General features: G+C 44.2%; 1 protein-coding gene and 1 long non-coding RNA gene across 3 annotated transcripts in view; both read left to right on the forward strand.

Annotated features, from left to right (window-relative positions):
• The window catches only part of LOC127529255 (uncharacterized), a 481587-nt gene that overhangs the window by 359103 nt on the left and 96929 nt on the right, over positions 1-25555 (forward strand). The window lies entirely within an intron of this gene.
• The window catches only part of fibcd1a (fibrinogen C domain containing 1a), a 349438-nt gene that overhangs the window by 237152 nt on the left and 86731 nt on the right, over positions 1-25555 (forward strand). Inside the window, 1 exon segment of the mRNA XM_028808633.2 lies at positions 582-678. Within this exon segment, the coding sequence (XP_028664466.2) occupies positions 582-678 (97 nt within the window).

Below are 25555 nucleotides of genomic sequence, written 5' to 3' on the forward strand. Positions count from 1 at the left end.
AGGGAGGACCCGGGAAGCGAACCCTGGTCCCCAGATCTCCCAACTGCGAGGCAGCAGCGCTACCCACTGCGCCACTGTGCCGCCCCCATAAAGGCACTCTTCCCATATAATTGTTTAGTACTTTTTAATAAAATGTTTTTAATAAATTTCTATATTATTCCCAAAACACAGAATCTGGGAAATCATAGTTCACTTAATGAGCCAGGAGTCCAATTAAAAACAGAAGCTGCATAAAACAAAAACCTGCAGCCACAGTGGACCCCGAGGACTGAGTCTGAGTACCCCTGGTTTAGGCATTTCCAGTATTAGCTTAGAGGTTCAGGTTTACACCACCAAACACGGTCATTTCGTTCTTTTGTTTTGTTCATCTTGCTCTTTGGCTTTGTCCGTTCTTTCAGTTCTTTTCCATCTCCTGGTTTCCCCCTTTAAAAACCCCTGTCAGAATTTCCAGCCTAACATACATGTGATTGGGCTCCAGAGAGTGCTGATCTTCTGGGTGGGTGCTGATTTATTGGATTGAACTCGAGCTTGGGACTGCAGGCCTCCACCACTCACATTTGGTTCCATTTTTCACTCTACAGGTTTTCCAGCGTCGTGAAGACGGCTCCGTCAATTTCTTCAGAGGATGGGAAGCCTACAGGGAAGGATTTGGGAAGATAACCGGAGAGCACTGGCTCGGTAAGTCGACGGCACGCTTGGCAGAACTGTTTGCTCTCCTTCTGTGCTCATTCTATTCACCAGTAGCTTATTAGGTGGCCCATTATCTGCCCAGAGAGCCGCACGGACCTCTTAATAAAAAGACATGCCCTCTGGCCGCAGCGGCTTTTGATGTGCAATTTCTGAAGAGGAAACCAATTTGCAATTGTAGTGAGATTTGCCATTGCTTACCACAAGCTGACGGAACCCTGCTTGACTTGCAAGTCCTTTATAAATCTGAAGTGTTCAGGTGAAAGAGGCAAAATGGCAATAAATGACGGAAACTGCATGTTACCTTCAAGTGACCGAGGTGAGCGTTTGTTGCTTTTCTGTCGAGTGCGGCGCGCCGGCTCTTTGTGAATTATGTGCTGTCTGCTGATGGCTTCTGTGCCCTGTTGATCTTTGACGTCTGCGAAAATAAAGGCAGGTACAAAGTAGGAAACGAGCCGCGCAGGCCGGCTAGGTGAGCCTGAAGCACGCAGCAAGTGTGTTGTCTCTCTCCAGCTTTGCCACTTGGTGAAGGAAAGAATTGTAATATCAGAAATGAGATATGATGTCTTCAGAGCGTTTTGAGACCTCTTGACATTTCTCATCTTTTGTTAGGTTGCAGCCCTGTGCTAAAATCGTTTTCATTCATTATTTATTTATTTTTTGTTCTTTATTTCGCCTTATACAATTTCTTGTATTAGGAATTTGTTAGTTTTCGCATACCCCTTGGGGTCAGAGCGCAGGGTCAGCCATTGTACAGCACCCCTGGAGCAATTGAAGGTTAAGGGCCTTGCTCAAGGGCCCAGTAGAGAAGGATCTCTTTTTGGCAGTGACGGGGATTCGAATCAGCAACCTTCAGGATACCAGCGCAGATCCTTAGCCTCAGAGCCACCACTCCGCCCTTCACTCAACAAACCAGAATCTTCTTTTTTCAGATGCTCCCGTTAGGGGTCGCCACCCTGGACCATCTTCTTCCATACCTTCCTGTCCTCATCATCTTGTTCTGTTACACCCATCACCTGGATATCCTCTCTCACCACATCCATAAACCTTCTCTTAGGCCTTCCTCTTCTCCTCTTACCTGGCAGCTCTATCCTTAGTACCCTTCTCTCAGTATACCCAGCATGTCTCCTCTGCACATGTCCAAACCAACTCACTCTCGACTCTCTGACTTTGTCTCCCAACCGTCCAACCTGAACTGACCCTCTAATGTCCTCATTTCTAATCCTGTCCATACTCGTCACACCCAGTGCAAATCTTAACATCTTTAACTCTGTCTCCTGCATTCTGGTCACTGCCACCGTCTCCAACCCATATAACATAGCTGGTCTCACTACCATCCTGTAGACCTTCCCTTTCACTCTTGCTGATACCCGTCTGTCACAAATCACTCCTGACACTCTTCTCCACCCACTCCACCCTGCCTGCACTCTTATCTTCACCTCTCTTCCACACTCTGCATTATTTCCAAGTATTTAAACTCTTCCACCTTCGCCAACTCTACTCCTGTCATCCTCACCATTCCCACATTTATTCTGTCTTGTTCCTACTGACCTTCAATCCTCTCCTCTCTAGTGCATACAGTATCTCCTCCTCTCCAGGGTCTCCTCAATCTGCTCCCTACTCTCGCTACAGATCACAATGTCATCAGCAAACATCATAGTCCACGGGGACTCCTGTCTAACCTCATCTGACAACCTGTCCATCACCATTGCAAATAAGAAAGGGCTCAGAGCCGATCCCTGATGTAATCTCCCCTCCACAATGATATTAAAGATAAAAAACTGAAATATCCAGCTGACACGAGTGTTCAGACCCTTTCCTCAGTTTTTCATTGAGAAGCCATTCCAGCCTGGAGTCTCCTTAGGTTGGGGATTTTTCTCCCACTCTTCTCTACAGATCCTCTCAAGCTCTGTCAATTTGGATGGAGACCATTTTCTGGTCTCCCGAGATGTTTGATTGGGTTCAAGTCCCAACTCTGGATGGGGCGACTCGAGAACATTAACAGAGCTGCTGACTCTAAGCCACTTCTGTGTTGGCTTTTTGGAAGGTGAACCTTCAGCCCAATCGGAGGTCCTGAGCACTCTGGAGGGGGTTTGCATGAATTAGTGCTCTGTTCGGGCTCCTAGTCTCTGATGCTGCCACCATCTTGCCTCCAGGGACATAGGGGTTGAATTATGAGGAAAGATTAAAAGAGCTGAACCTTTACAGTTTAAACAAAAGAAGATTAAGAGGAGACCTGCCTGAAATGTTTAAAATGATGAAGGGAATTAGTCCAGTGGATTGAGACTGTTATTTTAAAAGGAGTTCATCAAGAACACTGGGACACAGTTGGAAACTTGTGAAGGGGAAATTTCGCACAAACATTAGAAAGTTTTTCTTTACACAGAGAACGATAGACACTTGGAATAAGCGACCAAGTAGTGTGGTGGGCAGTAAGACTTTAGGGACTTTCAAAACTCGACTTGATGCTTCTTTGGAAGAAATAAGTGGATAGGTTGGGCTGAATGGCCTGTTCTCGTCTAGTGTGTTCTAATGTTCTAATGTTCCGATGTTCATTCTCAGAGTTGTTTTGCACAGGTGATGAGTTCTGCTTGGCATCCCCCAGACAGAGAATCCTGTTTCTCACCAGTGTGAGTGTCCTTTACATGACGTTTCACAAACACCAAGTGGACCTCCATGTAGGGTCACCATGACGTGTCCTCCGTTTCGGCATTGTGTCCTCCGTCCAGTAGGCATTGCCTAAAAAGGTGAAAATGTCCGGCTTTCGTCAATCACTGACGTGACCGTGTTATTGGCTGAAATTGCATGCTGTCGTCTCTATGTTACAGTGGACTTAGAAAAGACTGTTGACTCTGTCAGAGGAGTTCTTCTTACAAAGTGCAATTTTAAGAATGTTTCTTGTCTGGAGTTCCATGCCTATGTTGTCGGGAACGAAGAACTACTGCAAAAAGTCGCCTCGTCTAAAAAATATGAAACCACATAGTTAAACTATAACTTTTAATTTGGATGACTCAATTTGTGACCTGTCACATTAGTCGTTTTTAAAGTTTTCATTGTAACACACAGTTCACAATGTGTTTCGTGAAAAGGAACGGGACGCATTCTCCTTTGTCCTCCTTTATGACCTTCGGTGTCCTCCTTAGGGTTCTCAGGTATCTGGTAACCCCACCTCCATGTGTCTTTTACTGAGAAAATGCTCCTGTCTGGCCTACTGTGCCATAGAGACAAGATCTCCCATCTCCACACAGATTCTCTTTAGTCCAACCAGAGTGACCATCAGGTTCTTGGTCATCTCTCTTACTGAGGCTCTTCTCCCATAATTGCTCAGTTTGGCCGAGTAGCCAGCTCTAGGAAGAGCCATGGTTGTCCCAGTTTTCTTCTTCTTCTTCTTCTGCCACTTCGATATTTGGTCAATGTGCCTGATCAACCTTCTGTAATCAACTCGTCCCTGCACCTTCTCCCCAGTCAGGCCCTTTTCCTTCAGATCTTCTTCTGCTTTATCCATCCACCTCCACTTTGGTCTCCTTCACTTTCTTTTTCCCTGGACTTCCATTCTCATCATTCTTTTGCCCGCATCTTCATTGTCTGTCCTCATCACACATCCATACCACTTCCACCTCCTTTCCAGTACTTTCTTAGATTTCTCTCCCACTCTTGTTGTACCTCTGACTGTCTTGTTTCTTATTCTGTCCTTACTTGTAAACTCCAGCAGCAGCATACTGATAATAACAATATTAAATTAAAGACTGATAACAATGCAGGTATACAGACAGACAATAACTTTTTATAATGTTAACGTTTACCCCCCCGACTGAAGAGTCGCATAGTGTGATGGAGGAACGATCTCCTCAGTCTGTTAGTGGAGCAGGACAGTGACAGCAGTCTGTCGCTGAAGCTGCTTCTCTGTCTGGAGATGATCCTGTTCAGTGGATGCAGTGGATTCTCCATGATTGACAGGAGTCTGCTCAGCGCCCGTCGTTCTGCCACAGATGTCAAACTGCCCAGCTCCGTGCCTACAATAGAGCCTGCTTTCCTCACCAGTTTGTCCAGGCGTGAGGTGTCCTTCTTCTTAATGCTTCCTCCCCAGCACACCACCGCGTAGAAGAGGGCACTCGCCACAACCGTTTGATAGAACATCTGCAGCATTAACAAAGTCCTTGATTAGGTTCCTATACTCCTCCTCCTGCCCACTCCTGATGCAGCCCACGATAGCAGTGTTGTCAGCGAACTTTTGCCCGTTTCAGTCAGGGTCCATCCCCTGGCTGGGCTTCAGTCTTGTTTCATGCCTTTTCTTGGTCATTTTTGTGCCATGTACTTATGTTAAGTCAGTTTGACTGATTATTTGCATTATTATTATCTTATTATATGCATTATTCTTTGTTTTTGATCTTGTCTATAAGCTGCCTTTGTTATGTTCCATGTCTTTTATGGGTGGTCCCCTAAGAGGCGGGGCCTCCTGCCAATCACCACCAGGAACCACCCTCTGCCCTTGCGTTTCAAGTCATTTCAAATTTGCTTTTGTGCTTCACAGAACTTCATATTGATTAGAATACTAGCTGTGAAGAATAAATCTTTTATTTTATAAGGACTAGGGGGCTTTGCCCCCTGCTCGCTTCGCTTGCCAATCCCCAGGCGGGCGCTTTGTGCTAGCCTCTTTGCAGCTCTGCTGCTCGCATATGGGGATGCGGATGTCCAATTTAAACAGATTGTTATTTTCATAGGAATTGTTACATATGCATAATAGACCTAACTGTTTTACATTGCAGAGTAATTAACGATACAGTAATCCCTCCTCTATCGCGGGGGTTGTGTTCCAGACCCCCCCGCGAAAGGTGAAAATCCGCGAAGTAGAAACCATATGTTTATATGGTTATTTCTATATTGTCATGCTTGGGTCACAGATTTGCGCAGAAACACAGGAGGTTGTAGAGAGACATGAACTTTATTCAAACACTGCAAACAAACATTTGTCTCTTTTTCAAAAGTTTAAACTGTGCTCCATGACAAGACAGAGATGACAGTTCCGTCTCACAATTAAAAGAATGCAAACATTTCTTCCTCTTCAAAGGAGTGCGCGTCAGGAGCAGAGAATGTCAGAGAGATAGAGAGAAAAAAGCAAACAATCAGAAATCAATAGGGCTGTTTGGCTTTTATGTATGCGAAGCACCGCCGGACAACGCAGCTGCTAGGAAGGGAGCAATGTAAAGGTAGCCTTTCAGCATTTTTTTTAGAGGAGCGTCCGTATCGTCTAGTGGTGCGAACAGCCCCCCCTGCTCACACCCCCTCCGTCAGGAGCACAGAATGTCAGAGAGAGTGAGAGAGAGAGAGACAGAGAAAAACAAACAATTAAAAATCAATACGTGCCGTTTGAGCTTTTAAGTATGCGAAGCACCATGCAGGAAGCATATTGCTTGACAAAACAGCCACATTTAAGCCCAGCAAGGAAGAGAGCAATGTGAAGGTAATCTTTCAGTGTTTTTTGAGGAGTGGCCATATCTTCTAAGGGTGCGAACAGCCCCTGTGCTCACAATATATTTGAGGAGTTTTATTTAATACGTAATACTTGCTCTGATTGGGTAGTTTCTCAGCCATCTGCCAATAGCGTCCCTTGTATGAAATCAACTGGGCAAACCAACTGAGGAAGCATGTACCAGAAATTAAAAGACCCATTGACCGCTGAAATCCGCGAACCAGCAAAAAATTCACGATATATATTTAAATATGCTTACATATAAAATCCGCGATAGAGTGAAGCTGCGAAAGTTGAAGCGCGATATAGCGAGGGATTAGTAGTAAAAAATAGTAAAACGTAATAATTTGAAAGTAAATTACGTTAAATGTTCTGTTAGAGTTATTTGTTGCGTAACATGATTTTGTTCTGTTTGGCTTTGAAATTAACACGCAAATACTTTTAAAACTTTTACTGTAAAACTTCAGTAAAAACTATTTTTTTAATTAAATTTTCATCAATATCGCATTGAATTTTGATTCTGTGTTTGTATAACTGCCCGTGATTGACTTTTGTTTCTTCCATCCATCCATCCATTTGCCAACCCGCTGAATCCAAACACAGGGTCACGGGGGTCTGCTAGAGCCAATCCCAGCCAACACAGGGCACAAGGCAGGAACCAATCCCGGGCAGGGTGCCAACTCAATTGAGCACCGCTGGTATAAAAGCCCCTGAGGTGAGTCAGCCTGAGGGGAGTTTAGCATTTTGGAATCAATGAGTTACTTTCCAGTATGGATACCTGACTGCGTGCCCAGCCTTCATATACCCACTGGAAAGAAATTGAAAATGTTCATAGGATGACGGATAGCTAATATGGATTATTTTAGTGGGAAGACTTTTAATTCCACATAAGAGGCTTAAAATGCACTTTCTTATCTGAGTCATTTTATTAGCTTTTTAATACGTTCCTGCTGCTCACAGCCCCAGCGCGGACCCTTCCTGCAATCATCTCCACCTTGTAAGTCTGCAACTTTTCAGCCACAAGGATGTGGGAAATTCTGGCTGGTCATCCAGCCGTCCATTCATTCATTCATTTTTTTTTCCAACCATCCATTTTCCAACCCGCTGAATCCAAACACAGGGTCATGGGGGTCTGCTGGAGCCAATCCCAGCCAAACCACAGGGCACAAGGCAGGAACCAATCCCGGGCAGGGTGCTAACCCACCGCAGGACTCACACAAACACACCAAGCACACACTAGGGCCAATTTAGAATCACCAATCCACCTAACCTGCATGTCTTTGGACTGTGGGAGGAAACCCACGCAGACACGGGGAGAACATGCAAACTCCACGCAGGGAGGACCCGGGAAGCGAACCACAGGTCTCCAGGTCTCCCAACTGCGAGGCAGCAGCGCTACCCACTGCGCCACCGTGCTGACCTTCATTTTTTTTTAGAAACCATTTATTCTATTAGACAGTCTCGAGACTCGGGAACTATTGTCACAGACGGCGGGGGTCCTTGTCCAAATGGGACGCCTCTTCACTGAGAGGACCGGGGGAGCAAGCATGGACAGAACAGGACATCCCCTGAGATGCTAGATGGCCGCCCCCCCCGGGTGGGTGGCAGTGGTGCCTCGGATTCCCGCAGGGCTCCATGGGAGATGGAGTTCCCTAAAACCCTATTGGGATTCGGAGGTGCCACCAGGGGATACTGCAGTTGTTCCTGAACCCGTGTGGGTGGTTCTTCCACCACACCCTGAAGTACAGTCGGAAATAGGTCATCAAACACCTGGAGCACTTCCGGGTGGGCTATAAAAAGAGCCAGAGTTGGGAGAAAGGGGGACTAAGCTTGCCGGAGAGGAGTGGAAGAGAAAGGAGGAGAAAGTGAAGTATTGTTTAGAGGTGATTTGTGCTTTGGACTGTGTTGTGGGGCTCATGGGGACGGGGAAGACCAGCAGCCACTACTCAGGGAGCCAGAGTCAGGAGGAGGAGCGACAGAGCTTGACCAGTGGAGAAGAAAGGAGAGAAAGAGAAGGAAGAGAACTGTGTGGGTGCTGTGCTTATGCTGGACCGCCATCTTTGTTCACAGTCTTGTTACTTCTCTTGTGGGAACGGGGAAGGCGTTACCCATAAGGTAAAAAAGAAAATTAGAAAGCCATTGTGTGCCTTGAACTTGCGTCCCATGTTTGCCTGTGTCAGGTTCAGCCTGGGTGGTCCACATCTTTCACTTGTTATTGATAACTCCTTTGTTTCCCCTTCACTTCAGGTCAAGAGTCTGGGTGTCACCCTTGATAGTACTCTATGCTTCCAATCTCACATTAATAACGTCACCCAGTCTGCTTAATCGCACCCTCCCTTCCCTCACCCCCACCATACCACCGCCATCTTTGTTCACAGTCTTGTTACTTCTCGTCTCTGGATTATTGCAATTCGCTCCTCTTTAGGTCTCTCTAATAAATCTCTCCGTAAGCTCCAGCTGGTCCAGAATTCTGCTGCTCGTGTCATTACTCAAACCCCATCTATTCACCATATTACTCCGGTCTTGCAGCAGCTTCTTTGGCTCCTGATTAAGTTTCAAATTGATTTTAAAATTCTTCTATTAACATTTAAGGCCATTCATAATCTCACCTCTTCATATCTGCCATTCCCTCTCGTAACCTTAGATCCTCCTCCTCATCCATCCACCCGCCCGTCTTAACCACCATGGGGAGCGGAGCATTCAGCCATTCTGCTCTCAGGCTCTGGAACTCACTACCTCCTGAGCTTAGAAACACGGAATCATTTTCATGGCCCTGTGGCACAGTGGATAGCGCTGCTGCCTCGCAGTATGGAGGCCTGAAGTTTGCATGTTCTTCCCGGGTGCTCCAGTTTCCTCCCACAGTCCAAAGACATGCAGGTTTAGGTGCATTGGTGATCCTAAATTTAAAAAAACAGCTAAAGACTTTTCTGTTTAGGAAAGCTTATTAACAAGAATGCTATAATTATTGTTGTTTTATCTCTGTTTTTATCTTGCTTTGCCTTTTATGTTGCACTTTGAGATTTACTGCTAATGTAAAGTGCACTATAAATAAAAAGCATTATTATTATTATTATTATTATTACAGTAATCCCTCACTTATCGCGGGAGATAGGTTCCAAGGCCGACCGCGATAACTGAATTTCCGCGAAGTAGGGACACCATATTTATTTAATTATTTAACGTGTATTTGGACGTTTTTAAACCCTCCCTGTATTGTTTACAACCCACCCTTTACTCGATTAATAACAGGGACAACTGCTGAGCAATATGAAATTGGTAGATAAGTTTCCACTTACTGTATAGCGAAGTACACGTAGCAGCTTGTAGGCGGTCATGACGTCGTCGACCTTGTTGCAAAGATTCCTAAAGCAGATTCCATCCAGACTACTGCCTTATCACGTCCACTTGCAACTCGTTTTGCACCCTCGTTAAAGGACACTGCAGCCGTAGATCTTATATGCTTTTCCTCCTTTTTAAATAAAAAGAATCGATGTCCTGCAGCGGTGTAGCTGTTCCCTTCCTTCAGCATATCCAAAACTTTTACCTTTTCTGCAATCATATGCATCTTCTGTTGGTGCTTGGACACGGCCCCTGAAGCAGTAGCACGTTAATGATGAATGAGTGAGATGAGACTTCCTGGTTAATGCAACACTCCGTCGCTGAGCCAATCAGCAGCACACAGGAACTTAACTGCGTGCTCTGATTGGGTAGCTTCTCAGCCATCCACCAATAGCATCTCTTGTATGAAATCAACTGGGCAAACCAACTGAGGAAGCAAGTAAAAAGACCCATTGTCCGCAGAAACCCGCGAAGCAGCGAAAAATCCGCGTTATGAATTTAGATATGCTTACATATAAAATCCGCGAAGTCGTGAATCCGCGAAAAGTGAACCGCGAAGTAGCGAGGGATTACTGTATTATTAAATTGTCCCTAGTGTGTGCTTGGTGTGTGCTTGGTGTGTGTGTGTGCCCTGCGGTGGGCTGGCGCCCTGCCAGGTGATTTGTTCCTGCCTTGTGCCCTGTGCTGACTGGGATTGGCTCCAGCAGACCCCTGTGACCCTATGTTAGGATATAGCGGGTTGGACATTGACTGAGTGACATTTGAATATTGGCAACCATACAACCTGATAAATGCTGATGTGTAGTTTCAGGCGGCACACAGACTTGTTCGTTACTTAAAATGTCCCTAGTTAAGTCCTCATTTTGTGGTCAGCTTACTTCAGAACAGGCCGCATGCCTGTCTTAACCCCTTAACCGCCCTCTGCCGGATATATCCGGCATTGTAGCGTTATTGCTGATGCCTTACTGCCGGAATTATCCGGCACATTTGCCTATGGTTATGTGAATGCCTGGCACGTAGTATAACTGACAGTTTGGCGTGGGTATTATTACTACGTTGTATTTCGACAACTCTGCGGTTGTATTGGCCGCTCACGTGATGTGATTCGAAAGTGAAAGCTGTGAATATGGCGAAACGTAAACTGACTTCAAGTGAGGTTTTGCAGGCGATTTTGGACAATAATTCTGATCATGATTGTAGCAGTTCTGAAGAAGATTTTAGCGACAATGATGATCAGCAACGTGCGCTGCATGATACTGTGAATGACGACGCATCGGATGATGGCGATGAGTGGGTGTATCCCCAGCATCTCAACTGGACTGCTGTCTGTTATCTGAGCCAGATAAGAAAGATCCAAACCGTGACCGCTTGTTCAAGCTACGTCCTTTGATTGACCATTTATTTGAAACATTTCAGCAGGTATTTCAGCAGGTAAATACTGCTTGAATAAATGTAAAGTAAAAAAACGAAAATTGTCCAGATTTCTCCTGGCATGGGGAATATTTAGGGAGTTGGCGGTTAAAGGGTTAATATGGCTGCCGAGCTGTTGTGCTCTTCATTGTATTGTCCTCTTCAGTTCATGGTGTGTGAGATGGTGTTTCATCAGTTGGTAAGGGGGGGGGGGGGGGGTAATCAAGCAAATTTATAGGTTTTCTGTCCAACCCCTACAGCCAATAGAGTGTTGTGGTACTTAAAGGCTTCTGATACAAGACAGCCATACTTCAGACCAATGGGGTCACAGAACACCTTCACACCTGCCCTCCTAACTGTGTGTTAAGGTGACGCTTGGCAGTTTGGCAGCCTGGCTTTCCTGTGGGGGTTGACTGAGAGAGAAATATTGGCCAAACTTGTTTGAGACTTTTTATACCAACCCTTCGAGACCCATTCCTAAAAGGGGAAAGGGGCTCTTAAACCATCAAACCATTGCTGTTCTTATCAATAAAGTAACACTAATATTACATTGCTTTGTCTAAGTTACAAATAAAGACATATAAAATATTTATCAACCTGTATGCAAAATTTCACATCACAACAGTGACAGAACTGCATGAAGACGACACCCAGGATGGGCATAGAAGGACAACATCCATAATTGTCCGTTCGTTTATTCATTCATTTGCAGAATTTCTGAATGAAATTCTGATGTTGCAGGGGAAGAGCCTGGAGTCAGACGGGACTCTTGACCAATGAATCCTTTGGGATGGAATAGAACGTTGTCAGGCCAAGTGTTCTTGTCAGTGCCTGACCTCACAAACGCTCTTTTGGCTGAATGGGCACACATTCCCACAGACCCACTCGAAAGTCTTATGGAAAGAAGAGTGGAGGCTGTTATTGGGCAGCCAACTCCATATTAATACCTGTGGTTCTGGAATGTCCAACCAGCTCATATAGTAATGTTATCTGACCACAAGATTTTGGCCACATGGTGTATTGTATGTACACTTTAGAAGAAATAATTCAATGTAAGACTTCTTTCGGCTTTTGTTGATTCTTCTTCCTATTTATCTTCAACCCTCTGTCTTCCAAAGCCTTTCTCCATGTCTTCCAACTTCCTCTCCACCTCCTCTTTTCTGGTTTTACACTCACATGATTCAGCACATCCATAACCACATCAAGAAGATCCCTGGTGCAGACCTCCTCTAACTGGAGTCTTGTCTGCTACCCCGACACTGCTGTTAATCCGAGTCCTCACTCCCTCCTAGGCAGTAATTTCTGACATAATGAAATGAACGCGGTGAATTCTCTAAACTGCTTATCTCACTTCAGGGTATCGTTACGTATTATTTGGCTGATGTCTTTATCCGAGGTGACTTAACAACATTTGAAAGATAGAATCGGTTCCATTTCTTTTGTTTTTTTTTTAATTCAGTTTGATCACTGGCAGGTGACGTGACCTGCTCATTGTCACACAGTTGTCAGTGGTGGGATCTGAACCCACAGCCTCAGTGTTTGCAGGCCAAAACCTTAACCAGTACACCCGGGGCCGGCTCAAGGGTACATTGAGCCCCTAGGCAGATTCAGCTGCAAAGATAGAGACATCCAAAATAAAGTCCCTTCTTTAGATCCGCACAGTCGGACCCTCTTGGAACCTTGTAGATCAGCGTAATTGTGATCCCATATCAAATCAATGAGTGTTCCGCTTGGAGATTAGTGTTGTCATGATCAAATATGAAATCGATGACTTCGTGGGGGTCCCAACAATTGTATATGAAACAATGTTTTAGCACCTCCTTGGGCATGGCTCTCACGAACGCATATGAAATCGATGTGTGACCCTGCTTGGAGATCAGATATGAAATCGACGAGTTGGTGGGGGGTCTTGACGATTGTATATGAAACATCTTTTTAGCACCCCCTTGGGCATGATGCACGTGATCCCATTTGAGATTGATGAGTGTCCCTGCTTGGAGATTAGCTTCCTCGTGATCACATATGACATCGACGAGTTTGTGGGGGTCCCAACAATTGTATATGAAACAACGTTTTAGCACCTCCTTGGGCATGGCTCTCACGAACGCATATGAAATCGATGTGTGACCCTGCTTGGAGATCAGATATGAAATCGACGAGTTGGTGGGGAGTCTTCACGATTGTATATGAAACACCTTTTTAGCAACTCCTTGGGCATGGTGCTTGTGATCCCATTTGAAATCGATGAGTGTTCCCACTTGAAGATCAAATATGAAATCGACGAGTTGGTGGGGGTCTCCACGATTGTATTTGAAACAAGATTTTGCCAACCCCTTCGGCACGATGCTTGCAAACCTATATGAAATCGATAAGTGTTCCTGCTTGGAGATTGGCGCTGTCATGATCGAATATGAAATCTATGAGTTGTGGGAATCCCCACGATTGTGTATGAAACATTTTTTAGCACCTCCTTGGGCATGGTGCTCGTGATCCCATATGAAATCAATGTGTTCCCACTTGGAGATCAAATATGAAATCGACAAGTTGGTGGGGGGTCTCCACGATTGTATATGAAACACCTTTTTAGCACCCCCTTGGGCATGGTGCACGTGATCCCATTTGAGATTGATGAGTGTCCCTGCTTGGAGATTAGCTTCCTCGTGATCACATATGACATCGACGAGGTTGTGGGGGTCCCTACGATTGTATATGAAACACCTTTTTAGCACCTTTTTGGGCATGGTGCTCGTGATCCCATTTGAAAACGATGAGTGTTCCCACTTGGAGATCAAATATGAAATCGACGAGCTGGTGGGATTCTCCACGATTGTGTATGAAACACCTTTTTAGAACCTCTTTGGGCATGGTTCCCGCGATTGCATATGAAATCGATGAATGTTTCTTCTTGGAGATTGGTGCTGTCATGATTGAATATGAAATCTATGAGTTGTGGGAATCCCCACGATTGTGTATGAAACATTTTTAGCACCTCCTTGGGCATGGCTCTCACGATCGCATATGAAATCAATGAGTGTCCCCACTTGGAGATCAAATATGAAATCGACAAGTTGGTGGGGGGTCTCCACGATTGTATATGAAACACCTTTTTAGAACCCCTTGGGCATGGTGCACGTGATCCAATTTGAGATCGATGAGTGTCCCTGCGTGGAGATTAGCTTCCTCGTGATCACATATGACATCGACGAGGTTGTGGGGGGTCCCTACGATTGTATATGAAACACCTTTTTAGCACCTCCTTGGGCATGGTGCTCGTGATCCCATATGAAATCAATGTGTTCCCACTTGGAGATTGGCGCTGTCATGATCGAATATGAAATCTGTGCATTTGTGGGAATCCCCACGATTGTGTTTCAAACATTTTTTAGCACCTCCTTGGGCATGGCTCTCACGATCGCATATGAAATCAATGAGCGTCCCCACTTGGAGATCAAATATGAAATCGACGAGCTGGTGGGGGTCTCCACGATTGTGTATGAAACACCTTTTTAGTACCCCTGGGGCATGGTGCACGTGATCCCATTTGAGATTGATGAGTGTCCCTGCTTGGAGATTAGCTTCCTCATGGTCACATATGAAATCGACGAGCTGATGGGGGTCTCCACGATTGTATATGAAACACCTTTTTAGCACCTCCTTGGGCATGGTGCACGTGATCCCATTTGAAATCGCTGAGTGTTACCGCTTGGAGATCAAATATGAAATCAACGAGCTGATGGGGGTCTCCACGATTGTGTATGAAACACCTTTTTAGCACCCCCTTGGGCATGGCTCTCACGATTGCATATGAAATCGATGAGTGCTCCCGCTCGGAGATTGTGCGCTATCATGATCGAATATGAAATTTATAAGTTAGTGGGGATACCCACGATTGTGTTTTTAATTTTTAGCACCTCCTTGGACATGACGCTCATGATCCCATATGAAATTGTGGAAGCTACGATATACTATACAATGCTACAATATATATATTACTAATGTACTGATTTTGATATACAGTGGAACCTCGGTTTGCAAGTAACTTGGTTTACGAGTGTTTTGCAAGACGAGCTAAAATTTTTAATAAATTTTGACTTGATAAACGAGCGAGATGTTGCAATACGAGTAGTATGTATATGTTTTGTCTGCTGAGCGTCATGTAATCACAACTGAGCTGATGGTTCTTCTCTCTCTCTTGCTGCAGGATTGTGGGTAGTCATCTCCTATTCTCCATCTGAGTCGGAGTTCCACACTCATATAGTCAACATCCGTACGAGCGTATACTGTTTACTACAGCATTGTGACTGTGTGTGTGTGTGTGTGTGTGTGCGCGCTGTGACATGCGAGTCCCCATCCTGCACGAAGCTGAGTCTCAGTACTTTAGCAACACCAGCTTTATTCAGCTTGACACAGCAGTCAGGCAGGACCCTGCGCATTTATAATGTTCCTTGTTCCTTGTATCACCCATCGACGACAGGCGCTTATAGCATGTCCGCGATCTTTTCGGATTCACTTTTACGGCGAACTGCTACAGCGCTGGGAGACTGCGATTGCTTTGGGACGCTCTTCCGCGTGTCGTCCCGTTGGGTGGAATCCCACAAGAGTTTAGAAACTCACTCACACCAGTCATGATTCTTTTCAAAGGTAAAGTGCAGGTTAATTTGTTTGATGTATTTTTACTTTATTTTTTGTATTCATCATTTTTATATGAATAGTTTTGGGTTGTGGAACAAATCATCTGAGTTTCCATTATTTCTTATGGGGAAATTCACTTTGATATATGAGTGCTTTGGACTGCGAGCACATTTCCGGAACGAATTATACTCGCAAACCGAGGTTCCACTGTACTGATATAAGCAATTGACTGATGTAAGTGCGTGTGTAAGCAAGAATATTTAAAACAGGGTGACAACAACTGTTAATAAAAGAATGTTTTGTAACTTCCTAAAAGCAACTGTTAGCAAAAGAATGATGTATGCCTAAAAATAAAAATTCGATGACATACAAAAAAGTTTGGAAAAAGAGGAAACACTAAAGCAAGTGTAAAAGAATTTTGGAAAAGGGTGCAGAGAGGTAAAAAAAACTATGTAAGCAGCATGAAGATGGGGAAGTTAGAGCTTTTCTGACTTGCAAGCAGAAAGCTCCATACTACTCACCTGTTTATTAATTCTTTAATAAAGTAACATTGATTAATTGCACTCCTGTCTTCCTCTGCGTTCTTCTTCCGCAAAACCGATGAGTGTTACCTCTTGGAGATCCAATATGGAGTCGATGAGTTGGTGTGAGTCCCCACAATTGTGTATGAAACAACTTTTTGGTAGCTTGGGTATGGTGCCCCGCCTCGGCCTACAGTGCATCTGGAAAGTATTCCCAGCGCATCACTTTTTCCACATTTTGTTATGTTACAGCCTTATTCCAAAATGGATTAAATTCATTTTTTCCCTCAGAATTCTACACACAACACCCCATAATGACAACGTGAAAAAAGTTTACTTGAGGTTTTTGCAAATTTATTAAAAATAAAACAATTGAGAAAGCACATGTACATAAGTATTCACAGCCTTTGCCATGAAGCTCAAAATTGAGCTCAGGTGCATCCTGTTTCCCCTGATCATCCTTGAGATGTTTCTGCAGCTTCATTGGAGTCCACCTGTGGTAAATTCAGTTGACTGGACAGGATTTGGAAAGGCACACACCTGTCTATAGAAGGTCCCACAGTTGACAGTTCATGTCAGAGCACAAACCAAGCATGAAGTCAAAGGAATTGTCTGTAGACCTCCGAGACAGGATTGTCTTGAGGCACAAATCTGGGGAAGGTTACAGAACAATTTCTGCTGCTTTGAAGGCCCCAGTGAGCACAGTGGCCTCCATCATCCGTAAGTGGAAGAAGCTCGAAACCACCAGGACTCTTCCTAGAGCTGGCCGGCCATCTAAACTGAGCGATCGGGGGAGAACGGCCTTAGTCAGGGAGGTGAGCAAGAACCCAATGGTCAATCTGTCAGAGCTCCAGAGGTCCTCTGTGGAGAGAGGAGAACCTTCCTGAAAGACAACCATCTCTGCAGCAATCCACCAATCAGGCCTGTATGGTAGAGTGGCCAGACGGAAGACACTCCTTAGTAAAAGGCACCTGAAGGACTCTCAGACCATGAGAAACAAGATTCTCTGGTCTGATGAGACAAAGATTGAACTCTTTGGTGTGAATGCCAGGTGTCACATTTGGGGGAAGCCTGGCACCATCCCTACAGTGAAGCATGGTGATGGCAGCATCATGCTGTGGGGATGTTTTTCAGCGGCAGGGACTGGGAGACTAGTCAGGATAAAGGGAAAGATGACTGCAGCAATGTACAGAGACATCCTGGATGAAAACCTGCTCCAGAGCGCTCTTGACCTCAGACTGGGGCGACGGTTCATCTTTCAGCAGGACAACAACCCTAAGCACACAGCCAAGCTATCAAAGGAGTGGCTTCAGGACAACTCTGTGAATGTCCTTGAGTGGCCCAGCCAGAGCCCAGACTTGAATCTGATTGAACATCTCTGGAGAGATCTTAAAATGGCTGTGCACCGATGCTTCCCATCCAACCTGATGGAGCTTGAGAGGTGCTGCAAAGAGGAATGGGCGAAACTGGCCAAGGATAGGTGTGCCAAGCTTGTGGCATCATATTCAACAAGACTTGAGGCTGGAATTGCTGCCAAAGGGGCATCGACAAAGTATTGAGCAAAGGCTGTGAATACTTATGGACATGGGATTTCTCAGTTTTTATATTTTTAATAAATTTGCAAAAACCTCAAGTAAACTTTTTTCACGTTGTCATTATGGGGTGTTATGTGCAGAATTCTGAGGAAAAAAATGAATTTAATCCATTCTGGAATAAGGCTGTAACATAACAAAATGTGGAAAAAGTGATGCGCTGTGAATACTTTCTGGATGCACTGTATGCCCAGAGCCAGTCCTGACTGCACCACACTGGCTGTAGCCCAATCAGGGCTCACAAACACCAGCACTGGTCACATGACAGGAAGTGGCCTAGGACAGGATGCCTGTTAACTTTAAGACACACCCACATAAGTGGCCAGTTTGCCTGGCCATCACATCTTAGGGGGTATGCATAGCGGAGCACACGAGGAGAATCTGAACAACAACTGGTGGTGAAGACGGAATTCTAGATCCATAAGGCTAACTGTTGTTGATATTTACAAAGAAAATATTTTGTGCTTACTATTAATTGTAACAGCAAATGAGATGTACTGACACATTTTCAATAAATGGCCATGTTGGGGTAGGCGGGCTGATCAGCATGCAGATGACATTAAATTACATACACAAAAATGATACGATCAATGTTGGATGGAACTGTGTAATCACGTACACTTTAATGATCCGGTCATGGATATGTTTATACATCACTTTAATTATATACGCATTAATGATTTGAACAAACCGCTTTGAAATTTTCAGTTATCCTTTGCCTTTGTGCTCCGGTGTGTCGGAGGACTTGCGGCTCTCGGATGTTTTTCTTTTCTCACATTTTTTTTTTCCCTTCTTTTTTTTTTTCCTTTTCGGATGGATGAATCACAAATCCGACGGCACCATAAGACAACACAGCAGACGAATGCCTCCTAAGACAAGACACCTCTCTTGAAAGGTGTAATCTTCGTTGTTCATTCTTGGCTTGCAGCTGCCGTTTTTGACGCTCCTCAGATGGATGCAGGGCCGGTGCGAATGCCTAATCGGGAACCTCGCAATGCAAGCTGCCAGCCGCTAGCCGGAAAAGTAACCTCCGAAATCGGTGAGACGAAACGCCGCCAGGCTGTCGCTTTGTCCTGCGAGTGGACGTCAACGTGAAGACATCTTAAGAGCGGGTGGTCGGTTGGCCTGAATGAGGTGGTCTCAGGGGTGGCCCCCTTTAGTTCATTTACAGACTTCTCTTTTCTTTAGTCAATTAGAACACACAACAAAAGGCAAACGTCACCCATTTAGACGAGCTTGTCTCCAAAATGGCTTTCGTGCTTAATTAGGAGATAAGGAGCGATCAGATCAGTAAGTGCAGCCCCTGCGGGATCAGAAGAGTGATGCGGGAAAGCAATCATTAATTCATGACCAGGAGCGCGCGGCTCACACGGCTTGTATTGTTTAGAGGTGCACCCCTAATGCAATTACTTCTAATTATCTACTGGAACCAAATGAGGAGACAAGCTTGAGGGGGGAATGGGGCTGGGGGACAAAAAAATATTGAAGGCAGGCAACACAGAAAGACGGAACAGCAAAAACAGTTTGAGATGGCTGGGCTGGTTGGAGGAAAAGTACATCGGGGTCGATCTTCAGATCTCTAAGGCATGGGCCCCGATTTTAGCACTAATTTATTAACAAAGGACAGAAGGGGAGATGAGGTGCCAGAGCGAATCTTCAGAGCAACACCAGAGGACCATCCATGTGAAGGTTCCAGAAAGAACAATTAATTTACAGTATGTAAATCTATAACAAGCTCCATAAATAACCAAGAGTAGATAGATAGATAATTTTAGTATAGTCGGCAGGATTACAAAAATTAGATAGATAGATAGATAGATAGATAGATAGATAGATAGATAGATAGATAGATAGATAGATAGATAGATACTTTATTAATCCCAAAGGGAAATTCACATACTCCAGCAGCAGCATACTGATAAAAAACAGTATTAAATTAAAGAGTGATAACAATGCAGATATACAGACAGACAAAAACTTTGATAATGTTAACATTTATACACACCCCGCCCCCGGTTTGGAATTGAAGAGTCACATAGTTTGGTGGAGGAACGATCTCCTCAGTCTTACAGTGGAGCAGGATGGTAACAGCAGTCTGTCGCTGAAGCTGCTCCTCTGTCTGGAGATGATCCTGTTTAGTGGATGCAGTGGATTCTCCATAATTGACAGGAGTCTGCTCAGCACCCGTCACTCCGCCACAGATGTCAAACTGTCCAGCTCCATGCCTACAATAGAGCCTGCCTTCCTCACCAGTTTGTCCAGGCGTGAGGCGTCTCTCTTCTTAATGCTGCCTCCCCAGCACACCACCGCGTAGAAGAGGGCACTCGCCACAACCGTCTGATAGAACATCTGCAGCATCTTATTGCAGATGTTGAAGGACGCCAGTCTTCTAAGGAAGTATAGTCGGCTCTGTCCTCTCCTGCACAGAGCATCAGTATTGGCAGTCCAGTCCAGTTTATCATCCATCTGCACTCCCAGGTATTTGTAGGTCTGCACCCTCTGCACAGTCACCTCTGATGATTATGGGGTCCATGAGGGGCCTGGTCCTCCTAAAATCCACCACCAGCTCCTTGGTTTTGCTGGTGTTCAGGTGTAGGTGGTTTGAGTCGCACCATTTAACAAAGTCCTTGATTAGGTTCCTATACTCCACCTCCTGCCCACTCCTGATGCAGCCCACGATAGCAGTGTCGTCAGCGAACTTTTGCACGTGGCAGGACTCCAAGTTGTATTGGAAGTCTGATGTATGTAGGCTGAACAGGACCGGAGAAAGTACAGTCCCCTGCGGCACTCCTGTGTTGCTGACCACAATATCAGACCTGCAGTTCCCGAGACGCACATACTGAGGTCCGTCTGTAAAATAGTCCATGATCCATGCCACCAGATCACACAAGAAGTGCTGCAATGGGCTTTAACATGGGCTTGACTATCTTAAAAGGAAAAACTCACAAAAAAACCCTTGTAGGGAAAAAAAATGGAACAAACCATTTTTTCAAAAAAGAAGGGGGTCAATACAATACAATACACAATACAGAACAAATCCTCAATACAGTATAAAAATAAACATTTTACAAGTATGGAGCAGAATTTAACAGTTGATGATATCCCATAATTTGAATTGCAATTTGTTTAGAGTCCTGGAGACCTCAGCCATCACGCTGCCTCCCCCATTTGGCCATTCCACAGCTGAAACAGCCAATCCAATGAAAGGACCCTTCTACCCCACAATTCCTGCAATCCTCCATCAGAGATGACTTTACCTTAGGCAGGCAAAACTTGGCAGTAGGGCAGTGGCACCAAGTGCCACATTTGAGTACCGAGAAGAGACACAGAACAGGTGAGGGTCAGTAACAAATTATTACTATCATATTACTTATGTTTTAGTGCTAATGACTAACAACAGAGATGCAGTCTGTACAGTTAATCAGCAGCTCTAGGCAGGGTGTGCTAAACTGAAGTAGGGAGTCTTCTGCCGGGATTTGAAAGCTGAGACCAAAGGAGCATCTCTTATAGTAGCAGGCAGACCACTCCACAGTTTAGGGGGCTCTAATTTTGTAATCCTGCCGACTATACTAAATTATCTATCTATCTATCTATCTATCTATCTATCTATCTATCTATCTATCTATCTATCTATCTATCTATCTATCTATCTATCTATCTATCTATCTAATGTTGTGATCCTGCTGACTATACTTAATATCTATCTATCTATCTATCTATCTATCTATCTATCTATCTATCTATCTATCTATCTATCTATCTATCTATCTATCTATCTATCTATCTATCTATCTATCTATCTATCTATCTATTATATAGTGCTTTTCATCTATCTATCTATCTATCTATCTATCTATCTATCTATCTATCTATCTATGGCCTACTCCTCTGTTCCTTTGTCCCTTGACAATATTTATGTATAGTGACCTCTAGGGGGCGCCACAGATCCCCAGATCCCAGACACAAGTCCCAGTTCAAATCAGTGTATTTATTTAACAAAGTATACCTTCACAGAAGCTTCTCTTCTCTCTGTTCCTCCACTCCTCCCAGGTGAGCTTTGCCCTTCCTTTGCCCCTTTCTCCTACTGCCCTGGGTGAGACAGTGTGACTCCTTTTATGAGTGCTACTGATGCCAGGATGTTGCATGTAGGAAGCATTTCGGGGTCAGGTGAAAGCCCCACAAAGCAGGGACAGCCATTCCCTTTCAGCTTTCCCTGGTAGCACCCACAGAAACCAACAGGGCTGCCCCCTCAGGACTACAGTTCCCAGCAGGCCCTGCAGGTGTGCGTGTGGGTATTTCAACCACAGGACTGCTGCCACCTAGTGTTACGGGGTAGCATACCGCACTTGGCAGGTTGTCTCCCCCTGTCATTCCATCTCATTTACATTTATATACTTGTCTGACATCTTTATCCAAGGTGACTTTCAGTATTTGAGAAAACATTATTCACATTTTCTTTTTTGCTTTTCCAATTGGAGTGCAGGCAGGTGAAGTGACTTGCTCAGGGTCACACAAGATCAGTAACAGGGGTCAATCTCAGGGTTTGAAATCCAAAGCCTTAACCAGTGCAGCACAGTACTTGCCATTGTACAGGGTCTTCATTCCAACCCCGCCAGGTCACCAGCACACTCGCTTCAGTTTCATGTTGGCATCTCATGCCTGCCTCCTGGCTGAGGCAATGACCACCTGGCTTTGTTTCCACCCACTTACTACCATGTCCAGGTAACGAACTAGGAGCCATCCTGTCAGAGATGCCAGCCCATGCCTGCTGTTCATCACAATATATATATATATATAAAATGGTCTTTAACAGGGGATTATCTTGAGCATCCTGACTGTCATATCAATGATTAAAATCTGGGGATTGAGCAGTTTCTCTAATGCGCGTCTCCTGATTTGTTACCAGAGGCGAGAGCTGGTAAATCCTACTATTTACAGTCAGGAAAATTGGAGCAATTTAAACAAATAAATAGAAAAGAAAAAAAAACTAGACAGTTGGCATTTCTGTGTGGATGGAGTTTTTTTTTCTTATTTTATTAAAATTAAAAAATGCATTCTGTAGGTATTGGGTGGCTTTATCATCTTAGCAGCGTTTCAATCTCGTTTCACGCTAGCGCCTGGTGGTCCGCATGGCACCGATGACTCCTGATTCATCAAGAATATCATTGGAGAATGGAGCCCTGCCTGAGGGGACACCCAAAAAAAACTCATCAGTAAAGAAAAACTTTAAAATTTCTTGAAAATATTCCATCACTGTAAACTTTGATGACAGACACTCTCTCTCTGAGGCTGGTAGCTCCCTGGGAATAATCCCGAGAATGCGATTTCCGGCAACGGTTTTGATGACGACGTCTCCTTATCTGAATGTCTGGTCAGTCATCGCCTTGCTGACTGTATGATTCATGCAGCATCTCTGGATGATTAATCTGCCCCCCCCCCACCGGGGGTGGGCTCACTGGACCCATCCGTAAGACGTATCACATCCCAAATGTGGAGTTGGCCACCTGTGGAACAGACGGACTTCTGTTTGTTTATCTGGTCACATTGACCTGCTTGAGCAGCCCTCATAAAAGATGCTAAGGTGGCACACGAGGAGACCTGACATTAATGTGGTAGGAGGGTGACGGGCATCTCGCCTTTCCTGTTTTCTTTCCTTTGACTGCTGCGGAAATTAATTCTGCTGTTTCAGTCCCTGGAGGCGCTTACATCTTTACTGAGTGGCAGGGAGCTGGACCCTGTTATGGTGGCGTTAGACGACAGGTAGCAAACTTAAACCGCAACACACAACAACAACAACAACAATATTTACTTCTAAAGCACTTTTTCATACAAATGATGGAGCTCAAAGTGCTTTACAGGATGAAGAAAGAAAAATATAAAAATAAGATTAGGCAATTCTAAGTAACAAAGTGTAAAGTACGGCTGATGGGCAGGAGGACAGAAAAAAAAAAAAAAAAAAAAAAAAAATCTGCAGGGGTTCCGAGGCCACGAGACCACCCAACCAGCCCCCCTAACATTAATGATCTCAATCAGTCCTCATGATTTTCAGACCACATTTTCAGTGCCACATTTGAGTACCGAGAAGAGACACAGAACAGGTGAGGGTTAGTAAGAAATTATTACTATCATATTACTTATGTTTTAGTGCTAATGGCTAACAACAGAGATGCAGTCTGTACAGTTAATCAGCAGCTCTAGGCAGGGTGTGCTAAACTGAAGTAGGGAGTCTACTGCCGGGAATAAAAAGCTGAGACCGAAGGGGCATCTCTTATAGTAGCAGGCAGACCATTCCACAGTTTAGGGGGTCCTGTAACTAAAAGCTCGACCTCCCACTGTTATTTTATTAACTCTTGGAATCAAAAGCAGACTGGCATCTTGAGATATCTATCTATCTATCTATCTATCTATCTATCTATCTATCTATCTATCTATCTATCTATCTATCTATCTATCTATCTATCTATCTATCTATCTATCTAATTTTGTAATCCTGCCGACTATACTAAAATTATCTATCTATCTATCTATCTATCTATCTATCTATCTATCTATCTATCTATCTATCTATCTATCTATCTATCTATCTATCTATCTATCTATCTATCTAATTTTGTAATCCTATCGACTATACTAAAATTATCTATCTATCTATCTATCTATCTATCTATCTATCTATCTATCTATCTATCTATCTATCTATCTATCTATCTATCTATCTATCTAATTTTGTAATCCTGCCGACTATACTAAAATTATCTATCTATCTATCTATCTATCTATCTATCTATCTATCTATCTATCTATCTATCTATCTATCTATCTATCTATCTATCTATCTATCTATCTATCTATCTATCTAATTTTGTAATCCTGTCGACCATACTAAAATTATCTATCTATCTATCTATCTATCTATCTATCTATCTATCTATCTATCTATCTATCTATCTATCTATCTATCTATCTATCTAATTTTGTAATCCTGTCGACTATACTAAAATTATCTATCTATCTATCTATCTATCTATCTATCTATCTATCTATCTATCTATCTATCTATCTATCTATCTATCTATCTATCTATCTAACGTTACGATCAGAACAGGCCATTTGATCCAATGAGGTTATCCACTCTGTTCAACCTGATTGCCCAAAGTAACATCAAGTCGAGATTCAAAGGTCTCTAAAGTCCTCAATGTGCTCTCTACCACACTCCTTGGACACTTATTCCATGTGTCTGTGGTTCTTGGCTTGCAGAAAAACCTTCTAACCCAGCGTTTCTCAACCTTTAAGTATTAGCGACACGAGTTTTCATTACAGTTTTAATCGGGCCCTCCTAACGTTTTTTTGAAAGGAGCCCACTAATACCAATTTGTTCTTTTTTAATTAATGATATATCATAGACTAGCCAACCTGCGGCGTAGCATACGCCACATAATTATGTATTGATGGGTGAACACTTCCTGAAAGACACAGTTGTCCAAATGGGGTGGGTTTGAGGATACGACTGTAGGTGAATGAAAAGATGGAACTCTGGAGAGGGCAACATACAATTGTCCGTGATTGACAATTGGAGGACCGCCGTCGCACGCTCATTCAGCAATTCACATCCGTGACAAACAAACTGTTTTACACGCTGCATACAGCGATTCACATCCGCGACAAACATGATTTTTCTTAGATAGTCCTGTCGTGTCCACCCTCGCACTCGAAGCATACACACTGCCTGGTCATGTGCCCGCTCGCAAGAGCAACTCACAGAAACCCGCCCACCAACTCTAAGACCATGGCGTGTAAAACAGTTTGCGATGGTGGACGCGGTCGTGCGTCATAACCAAAAAGAATAATGAAAAGTCAACGTGGCTCAGAGGTGCATGTGGAGTGTAGCAGAGATGAACGCGAAT

The sequence above is a fragment of the Erpetoichthys calabaricus genome, chromosome 9, assembly GCF_900747795.2.
Source record: "Erpetoichthys calabaricus chromosome 9, fErpCal1.3, whole genome shotgun sequence".
Lineage (NCBI taxonomy): Eukaryota > Metazoa > Chordata > Cladistia > Polypteriformes > Polypteridae > Erpetoichthys > Erpetoichthys calabaricus.